The sequence below is a fragment of the Mustela lutreola genome, chromosome 2, assembly GCF_030435805.1.
Source record: "Mustela lutreola isolate mMusLut2 chromosome 2, mMusLut2.pri, whole genome shotgun sequence".
Classification (NCBI taxonomy): Eukaryota; Metazoa; Chordata; class Mammalia; order Carnivora; family Mustelidae; genus Mustela; species Mustela lutreola.
This window is the reverse complement of record NC_081291.1, coordinates 11,382,091-11,392,909: the sequence shown is the minus strand read 5'-3', so window position 1 is coordinate 11,392,909 and position 10,819 is coordinate 11,382,091. Positions and strand designations below refer to the sequence as shown.

Here is a 10,819-nt window from a genome sequence, read left to right as displayed (position 1 = left end):
CCAGAAGGTGGCAGGTGGGGGGAGGGGTTGAAATAGGTAATGGGATAAAGGGGGGGAACTTGTCAGGATGACCACTGGATGTTGTATGGAAGTATAGAATCACTAAACTGTCCATCTGAAACTCATACTACCCTGTATGCTAGCTAATTGGAATTTGAATAAAACTTTAAAAACTTAAAAAGTAAAGGGTAATAAATGAAGCTCTTTTGCTTGAAAATTAACCATTTTTTTCCTTCCTCATAGTCATTTCCACCATATGGAAGCAAGCAATGGTACACAAATTTCAGACTTTCTTCTTCTGGGATTTTCAGAGGGCCCAGAACTGCAGCCCCTCATATTTGGGCTTTTCCTCTCCATGTACCTGATCACTGTGTTTGGGAACCTACTTCTTGTCCTGGCTGTCGCCTCTGACTCCCACCTCCACACACCCATGTACTTCTTCCTGGCCAACCTGTCCTTTGTAGACATCTGTTTCACCTCCACCACCATCCCCAAGATGCTGTGGAACATCCAGACTCAGGACAATGTCATTAACTATGCAGGCTGCCTCAGCCAGATGTATTTTTTCCTACTCTATGCACAGTTGGATGTCTTTCTCCTGACTGTGATGGCCTATGACCGCTTCATGGCCATCTGTCAACCCCTGCACTACATGGTCATCATGAATCCCCAGCTCTGTGGACTGCTGGTTCTGGTGTCCTGGGTCATCAGTGTTCTCAATTCTTTGTTACAGAGCTTAATGGTTTTGCGGCTGACTTTTTGTACTGTCTTGGAAATCCCCCATTTTTTCTGCGAACTCAACCAGGTAGTTGGCCGTGCCTGTTCTGACACCTTCCTTAATGACCTGGTGATATACTTTAATACTGTGCTGCTGGCTGGTGCTCCCCTAGCTGGGATTGTTTACTCTTACTCTAAGATAGTTTCCACCATATGTGGAATATCGTCAGCTCAGGGCAAATATAAAGCATTTTCCACTTGTGCATCTCACATCTCAATTGTCTCCTTATTTTATTCTACTGGCTTAGGAGTGTACCTTAGCTCTGCTGCTCCCCAGAGCCCCCACTCAAGTGCAGTAGCCTCAGTGATGTACACAGTGGTGACACCCATGCTGAACCCCTTCATCTACAGCCTGAGGAACAAAGACATAAAGTTGGCTCTGAAAAGAATCATTGGGGTTCCGGTGTAAGAGCCAATACCCCCATGGACGAAGAAGTGTCCATGTTTGCAGGGCTCACAGCTTCAGAGCAAACAACTGCTAGTCTTGATTTGGATTTGGAAGTAGAATCTGCTTCATTTATTTCTTGGAATTTCCATTTGATTGATTTCAACTTCTCCATGCATTTAATTAACTCACTTTATTAAGCTTCTACTCAGTCTGATACACACATTTTCCTCCTTTTCAATTAAATACATTTCTAATGTTTTCCCCAACCCTGGATCACAAATGCCTGGTAAATTCTGTATCTTTCATGGGGCAGTTTGGATTCTTTATAAACTCATTTCATTTCAAATGACTTATGACATTCCATGTACATTTTACTTAGATTTCTCAAGAGGATAACCATGATCTGTATTCTTCATATGGAAGTAACTATACTTAGCCACTAAGCCCTTCACACAACTTTATTGTAGAGGAGAATGCAAAACCCAGTTTTCACCTAGAGTCTGTCAGTCTTGTTACATCACTACCTTCATTTCTCTTCCTGAAAATGTGGACATGGACATTGCTCCCTTTATGTCTCAGGCTATGGACAGGGATGCTCAGGCAGGAAACCCCAGTCACTCCCCTGCATCCCTGTACTTGTGGAGATTCCAACAGACACTTCCCTGACTAGAGCCTGTGCTGTGGCTGCACCAACCCTTGGGTTCTTATTTTGAGTAAAAGACATACCTCAGCAACACCCATCAGAGAACTCTAATAAAACCAGTTTTATTACTCACAGGTTCTGAAGGGCATATGGGATAGCAAAGGTCACTTGGGAAAGTCTCAGAAGGGAAAAGAGGCATTTACATAGAGAGAAAGAAAGTAGTCCTGAGATATCAGCTCTCATCAGGGTCCATGGCCAGAATGGTTAGAGGACTGTGGGTTCAGGGTGTATTAGAAAATTTTATATGAGTAGAATTCAGCTGCTGAAGGAGAATGCAGGGTCACTCATGTGTCATGTTGAGGTTACCCAGGACTTTCTGAAGAGGTATTTCACAGCTGGGGATAGCTTGATTGCCTCTCTGGCAATAGTGTCCCACACCTTAAAAAGTGTTTACTCCATTTTTTACTGGGTTATTTGTTTTTTGAGGGTTGAGCTGAGAATTTCTTTCTACATCTTGGATATCAGCTCTTTATCTGTAAAGTCGTTTGCAAATGTCTTCTCCCATTCTGTGGGTTGCCTCTTTGTTTTGTTGACTGTTTCCTTTCCTGTGCAGAAGCTTTTTATCTTGATGAAGTCCCAAAAGTTCATTTCTGCTTTTGTTTCCCTTGCCTTTGGAGATATGTCTTAAAGAGCTGCTGAGGACAATGTCAAAGAGGTTACTGCTTGTGTTCTCCTCTAGGATTTTGATGGATTCTAGCCTCACATGGAGGTTTTTCTTTCATTTTGAGTTTATCTTGCTGTATGGTTTAAGGGAATGGTCTAGCTTCATTCTTTTATATGTACTGTAGCTGTCCAGTTTTCCAGCATCATATATTGAAGAGACTGTCTTTTTTCCATTGGGTATTTTTTCATGATTTGTCAAAGATTACTTAACCATAGAGTTGAAGGTCCATTTTTGGAGTCTCTCTTATGTTCCATTGATCTATGTGTCTGTTTTTGTGCCAATACCATGCTGTCCTGGTGATCACATCTTTGTAATATAGCTTGAAGTGAGGCAACATGATGTACCTAGCTTTGTGTTTTCTTTTTCATCATTCCCCTGGCAATTCAGGGTCTTTTCTGGTTCTACACAAATTTTAGGATTATTCATTCCAGCTTTTTGAAAAATGCCAAAGGTATTTTAATAGTGATGGTGTTGAAAGGGTAATTGCTCTAGGTAGGATATACATTTTAATAATGTTTATTCTTCCAAACCATGAGCAAGGAATGTTTTTCCATCTTTTTGTTTCTTCCTCAATTTCTTTCATAAGTGCTCTGTAGTTTCTAGAGTAGAGATCCTTTTCCCCTTTGTTTAGACTTATTCCTCTGTTGCAGCCAGTGCAAAAATCGACCAGGAACGTGAGGGTAAGAGGATGGTGAAAAGAAATCAAGAGACAAAGAGATGGGGGCAGGAGGAGCACCAATGAGGATGTCCAATAGTGCCCAAGTTTATTTTGCAGAGTTCTGATTTATACCACACAGTAAGGGAATCACCTCCTGTACATCTGGTGCTAGTTTCTATCTTGGCCTGAGAGTAGCTGGCCATGCAGAGATCCAGACAGCCTTGACCTTCGTGGTTTGGACACCTAGGCCATAACTCAATATTCACAAAACATAGGAGCCTTATTAGTTTAGTCTTGAGACAGCAGTTGCAATGGCAACAAGCCAAACCTCACAATGTTCTCATAACAATCACCAGGGAGACACAGTGGCACTCTGGCTCGCCACCTGTGAAGGTCCTCGGTTGAAGAGGTTCCCAAGAACGGTTGCTCTATTGGGTCAACCCCTTCTAGGCATGAGGCCACCAACATTCCTCGATATCTTTTTCATTTTATTTATTTATTTATTTTCAGCATGACCATATTCATTATTTTTTTTTTATTAAATTGATTTATTTATTTTCAGAAAAACAGTATTCATTATTTTTGAACCACACCCAGTGCTCCATGCAATCCATTCCCTCTCTAATACCCACCACCTGGTTCCCCCAACCTCCCAGCCCCCCGCCCCTTCAAAACCCTCAGGTTGTTTTTCAGAGTCCATAGTTTCTCATGCTTTACCTCCCCTTCCAATTTCCCTCAACTCCCTTCTCCTCTCTATCTCCCCTTCTCCTCCATGCTATTTGTCATGCTCTACAAATAAGTGAAACCATATGACAATTGACTCTCTGCTTGACTTATTTCACTCAGCATCATCTTTTCCAGTCCCATCCATGTTGCTGAAGAAGTTGGGGATTCATCCTTTCTTTTTTTTTTTTTTTTATTAAATTGATTTATTTATTTTCAGAAAAACAGTATTCATTATTTTTTTCACCACACCCAGTGCTCCATGCAATCCGTGCCCTCTATAATACCCACCATCTGGTACCCCAACCTCCCACAACCTCACCACTTCAAACCTCTCAGATTGTTTTTCAGAGTCCATAGTGTCTCATGATTCACCTCCCCTTCCAATTTACCCTAACTCCCTTCTCCTCTCTAACACCCCTTGTCCTCCATGATATTTGTTATGCTCCACAAATAACTGAAACCATATGATAATTGACTCTCTCTGCTTGACTTATTTCACTCAGCATAATCTCTTCCAGGCCCATCCATGTTGCTACAAAAGCTGGGGATTCATCCATTCTGATGGAGACATAATACTCCATAGTGTATATGGACCACATCTTACTTATCCATTCGTCTGTTGAAGGGCATCTTGGTTCTTTCCACCGTTTTGTGGCTGTGGCCATGGCTGCTATAAACATTGGGGTAGAGATGGCACTTCTTTTCACTCCATCTGTATCATTGGGGTAAATTCCCAGGAGTGCAATTGCAGGGTCATAGGGAACCTCTATTTTTAATTTCTTGAGAAATCTCCACACTGTTCTCCAAAGAGGCTGCACCAACTTGCATTCCCACCAACAGTGTAGGAGGGTTACCCTATCTCCACATCCTCTCCAACACATGTTGTTTCCTGTCTTGCTAGTTTGGGCCATTCTAACTGGTGTAAGGTGATATCTCAATGTGGTTTTAATTTGAATCTCCCTGAGGGCTAGTGATGATGAACATTTTTTCATGTGTCTGATAGTCATTTGTATGTCTGTATTGGAGAAGTGTCTGTTCATATCTTCTGCCCATTTTTGACATGATTGTCTGTGTTGAGTTTGAGGAGTTCTTTATAGATCCTGGATATCAACCTTTTGTCTGTACTGTCATTTGCAAATATCTTCTCCCATTTCGTGGGTTGCCTCTTTGTTTCGTTGACTGTTTCCTTTGTTGTGCAGAAGTTTTTGATCTTGATGAAGTCCCAAAAGTTAATCTTTGCTTTTGTTTCCTTTGCCTTTGGAGACATATCTTGAAAGAAATTGTTGTGGCTGATATCGAAGAGGTTATTGCCTATGTTCTCCTCTAGGATTCTGATGGATTCCTGTCTCACGTTGAGGTCTTTTATCCATTTTGAGTTGATCTTTGTGTATGGTGTAAGAGAATGTCGAGTTTCATGCTTTTGCATATAGCTGTCCAGTTTTCCCAGCACCACTTATTGAAGAGACTCTCTTTTTTCCACTGTATATTTTTTTCCTGTTTTGTCAAAGATTAATTGACCATTGAGTGGAGGGTCCATATCTGGGCTCTCTACTCTGTTCCACTGGTCTATGTGTCTGTTTTTATGCCAGTACCATGCTGTCTTGGTGATCACAGCTTTGTCGTAAAGCTTGAAATCAGGTAACATGATGCCCCCAGTTTTATTTTTGTTTTTGAACATTTCCTTCATGATTCGGGGTCTCTTCTGATTCCATACAAATTTTAGGATTATTTGCTCCATCTCTTTGAAAAATACCATTGGAATTTTGATCGGAATGGCATTACAAGTATAGATTGCTCTAGGCAGTAGAGATATTGTGACAATGTTTATTCTTCTCTCTTCTCTTATTGATTTGTTCTATCACATTGATTGATTTTCGAATGTTGAACCATCCTTGTAGCCCAGGGATGGATCCCACCTGGTCATGGTGGATAATCTTTTTAATGTGCTGTTGGATCCTGTTTGCTTGGATCTTGTTGAGAATCTTAGCAGCCATATTCATCAGCGATATTGGTCTGAAATTCTTTTTTTTGATAGGGTCTTTGCCTGATTTGGGGATCAGGGTAATGCTGGCTTCGTAGAAAGAGTCGGAAGTTTTCCTTCTACTTCAATTTTTTGAAATAGCTTCAGGAGAATAGGTGTTATTTCTTCTTTGAAAGTTTGGTAGAATTCCCCAGGGAATCCATCAGTTCCTGGGCTCTTTTTTTTTTTTTTTTTTTTTTTTTTTTTTGCAGGTTTTTGTATATGTGCTGCCGAAGCGAGCACTTTTTTGGAGGTTTTTGATTACTGCTTCAATCTCGTTACTAGATATTGGTCAATTTAGGTTGTCAATTTCTTTCTGGTTCAATTTTGGGAGTTGATCATTTTCCAAGAATGCATCCATTTCATCTAGGTTGCTTAGCTCATTGGCATAAAACTGTTGATAATAACTTCTGATGATTGTTTCTACTTCCTTGGTGTTCGTTGTGATCTCTCCCTTTTCATTCATAATTTTATGAATTTGGGTTTTCTCTCTTGTCTTTTGGATTAGTATGGCCAATAGTTTATTGATCTTATTGATTGTTTCAAAAAACCACCTTCTAGTTTCATTGATACGTTCTACTGTATCTCTGGTTTCTACCTCATTGATCTCTGCTCTAATCTTGATGATTTCCTTTCTTATGTGTGGAGTTGGTTTTTTGTTGTTTCCCCAGTTCTTTAAGGTGTAGAGACAGCTGGTGTATTCTGGATTTTTCTTTTTTTTTTTTTTTTTTTTTGAGGGAGGCTTGGATGGCTATGTATTTCCCCCTTAGGACCGCATTTGCTGCATCCCATAGGTTTTGGACTGAAGTGTGTCATTCTCATTGGTTTCCATGAATTGTTTCCATTCTTCTTTGATCTCCTGGTTGATCCAAGCATTCTTTAGCAAGGTGGTCTTCAGCTTTCAGGTGTTTGATTTCCTTGTGAACTTTTCCTTGTGATTGAGCTCCAGTTTCAAAGCATTGTGATCTGAAAATATGAAGGGAATAATCTCCATCTTTTGGTATCGGTTGAGTCCTGATTTGTAACCCAGTATGTGGTCTATTCTGGAGAAGGTTTCATGTGCACTTGAGAAGAATGAGTATTTTGTTGTTTTAGGGTGGAATGTTCTGTATAACTATGAGGTCCATCCAGTCCAATGTGTCATTCAATGCTCTTACTTCTTTATTGATTTTTTGCTTTGATGATCTGTCTATTTCTGAGAGAGGCGTGTTAAGATCTCCTACTATTAATGTATTCATATCAGTATGACTCTATATCTTGATTAACAGTTTTCTTATGTAATTGTCTGCTCCCATATTAGGAGCATAGATATTTACAATTGTTAGATCATCTTGGTCGATAGTCACTTTAAGAATTATATAGTGTCCTTCTGTATCTCTGACTACAGTCTTTAGTTTAAAATCTAATTTGTCTGATATGAGAATCGCTACCCCAGTCATCTTTTGAGGCCTATTGTCATGAAATATGCTTCTCCATCCCTTCACTTTCAGTCTGGGTGTATCTTTAGGTTCAAAATGTTTCTCTTGTAGACAACATATGGATGGGTCCTATCATTTTATCTAATCTGCAACCCTGTGCTGTTTTATGGGTGCATTTAGGCCATTCACTTTGAGAGTGATTATTGAGAGATACATTTTTATTGACATCAAGTTACCTTTGAAGTCTTTCTTTCTGTAGATTGTCTCTATATTTCTCTTCAATTATATTCTTAGGATTTTTCCTTTTTTATAGAACCCCCTTTATATTTCCTGCATTACTAGTTATTGGTCTATTCAGATCATCAGATGACCCAGTCAAAAAATCGGCAGAATAAATAAAATTAAGATAAATTTAAATAAATAAGTTATCTTTAATATCAAACTCTGTGCATGGAAACTTAAAATTCTGTTTTAACTTGGTAAAAAAGTCAATATTTTTTCTTGAATTATTGATCTGCTCTTACAAAATAAAATGGTCAACAAATGTTTTTATTCACTTTATAATTACCTGCCTAGAAAACATGCATTCTGCATGTTTTGCCAAAGTATTTGTTATGTTTATCTGTGTTTTGATGCATTAATATTTTTAATTAAAAAAAATTTAAAAATGGCAGAAGTCATGTACAGACACTTCGCCAAAGAAGTCATAGAAATGGATAACAGACACATGAAAAAATATTCAACATCATTTGCCACCAGGGGAATTCAAGTCCAAACCAGAATGAGACATCACCTTACACCAGTATAATCACTAATTAACAATACAGGAAACAACAGATGTTGGCAAGGATATGGAGAATGGGGAACCCTCTTACACTGTTAGTGAGAATGCAAGTTGGTACAGCCACTCTGTAAAACGGTATGAAGTTTCACTAAAATGTTAAAAATAGTGCTCCCTTATGACCCAGAAATTGCACTACTAGGTATTTACAAAGATACAGATGTAGTGAAAAGAAGGGGCACTGGCACTCTAACGTTCATAGCAGCAATGTTGAAAATAGCCAAACTGTGGAAGGAGCCAAGTTGTCCTTCAATAGATAAAAGGGAGTTGGGGGAAGTTGGAGAGGGAGACAAACCATGAGAGACTCTGTACTCTGAGAAAAAAACTGAGGGTTTTGGAGGGGAGGGAGTGGAAGGTTGGGTGAGCCTGGTGGTTGGTGGGAATGCAAGTTGGTGCAGCCACTTTGGAGAACAGTGTGGAGATTCCTCAAGAAATTAAAAATAGAGCTTCCCTATGACCCTGCAATTGTACTACTGGGTATTTACCCCAAAGATACAGATGTAGTGAAAAGAAGTGCCATCTGTACCCCAATGTTTATAGCAGCCATGGCCACGGTCGCCAAACTATGGAAAGAACCAAGATGCCCTTCAACGGATGAATGGATAAAGAAGATGTGGTCCATATACACTATGGAGTATTATGCCTCCATTAGAAAGGATGAATCCCCAATTTTTGTAGCAACCTGGACGGGACTGGAAGAGATTATGGTGAGTGAAATGAGTCAAGCAGAGAGAATCAATTATCATATGGTTTCAGTTATTTGTGGAGCATGACAAATATTATGGAGGACAAGGGGAAATGGAGAGGAGAAGGGAGCTGAGGGAAATTGAAAGGGGAGTGAACCATGAAAGACTATGGACTCTGAAAAACAATCTGAGGGTTTTGAATGGGCGGGGGGTGGGATGTTGGGAGAACCAGGTGATTCAGGTGGTAGAGAGGGCACGGATTGAATTGAGCACTGGGTTCAGTGCTAAACAATGAAAACTGTTACACTGAAAAGGAATAAAAAAACAGAATACTAGGTGATTCTTATGTACTTTGAAGTTGGAGAAGAAGTGCTGGTCTAGAGTATGTTTTTCTAACATTCTCAATTTGACCCTTGAGGCAAGGTCAATATTTGTGTTGGAAGATGTTCTACTCAGTGGAGGTGTTTAGCAGCTTCCCTCAGACTTTGCCAGATATAGTCAGGGGTAGAGAATCACCTCTGGTTGGGACCACCAGCACAGAGTTTGAAAACTGAGAGAACCCTGACAGGATGCAGTCAACACCCATCCATTTCTGCAATGATAGTTTAGAGAAGATCACTAAATTCCACAAGCCTCCTGTCTTCGTGGGGGAATGGAGCTCACACTAGTGCTTCCTCACAGAATGGGCTTCTATAAAAATTAAGTCAGGCAATTTTTTTTTCTTTTTAAGATTTTATTTATTTATTTGACAGAAAGAGATCACAAGTAGGCAGAGAGGCAGGCAGAGGGAGAGGAGGAAGCAGGCTCCCCGCTGAGCAGAGAGCCAGGACCCTGGGATCATGACCTTAGCCGAAGGCAGAGGCTTAACCCACTGAACCACCCAGGCAGCCCTAAATCAGGCAATTCATATAAGGTGCTAAACTCAGATCTAAAGATCTAAATACATCTCTTATAATCAACAAACATTTTATAGTACCATAGCTCTGAACTTGAGGTAGAATAGTGAAATTCCTAATTGTTTTGGCAAAATGTCCATGAACCCAAGGAGTGTAGGGCCCAAGGTTTTATATAAAGGAAGAAACTTTTAATCTTTGTTGAAAAAGAGGAAAGTAAATTTCTAGAGATAGCAGGGATTGCGTCTCCACCACTAGTCAATTCTTTGAAGAACCCAAGAGACCTAGTCAAAACCAATTCCTCAGTCTCAAACAGGAGAAAAATTTCACTCAGGATCGGGATAAGGTGCTGGGAGTTTAGATCTCTCAAAGGCAAATGTCATAGCATTGGGGCTCCCTGTTCAGCAGGAATCCTGCTTCTCTCTCTCCCCCTCCCCCTACTTGTGTTCCCTCTGTCACTGTCTCTATCAAATAAATAAAATCTTTAAAAAGAAGAGTAAGAAAAGAATTGACTTCACCTTGCTTATTACCCAATCTCTTAGGAACAGGAAATCAACAGGAAAAATTTCCTTTTTGTCCACACCAACATCCAATAGGGAATTCATGTGCCTAAAGGTGGGAGGAACAAGAGGAAAATGTGCCTAATGAGCAGAACAAAGCAGCTGTAAATAAGTCCTCTGCTACAGTCCCACAGGGTGGACAACCTTGGAATGGACAAGACCTGGTCTTTTTCTGTGCAGTTCTAAGTCTGGATGGAGCACTGGAGTCTGACCCATCCCTGCTCTCTTATCTGGGGACAGAGCTTTATCCTCCAATGTCTATCAGTCAGACAGGTATTTTTATTTCCATGTAGAGACCTTCCTCTCAGACACCCTATCAAGATGAGTTCTGCTGCCCAGGAGGGACAGGGCAGGAGAAGGTCAAGAGAATGAAAGTCAAGAGCATTTACCTGAGGTCATCTGAGGGCCAATCCAGCCTAGCCCAGAGCTGAGAGTTTGCTGTGACTGTTTGCTAGATTGATCAAGACATTTATTAATTATTCATT

The 10,819-nt window shown here is 40.2% G+C and overlaps 1 protein-coding gene across 1 annotated transcript; it reads left to right on the top strand.

The window, feature by feature from the left end:
• The first annotated feature begins 256 nt into the window (after window positions 1-256).
• LOC131825727 (olfactory receptor-like protein OLF4) lies at window positions 257-1,186 on the top strand. Its single transcript, XM_059165132.1, has one exon. It carries the CDS (start codon window positions 257-259, stop codon window positions 1,184-1,186), a length of 930 nt encoding a protein of 309 aa, XP_059021115.1.
• Window positions 1,187-10,819: the final 9,633 nt, after the last annotated feature.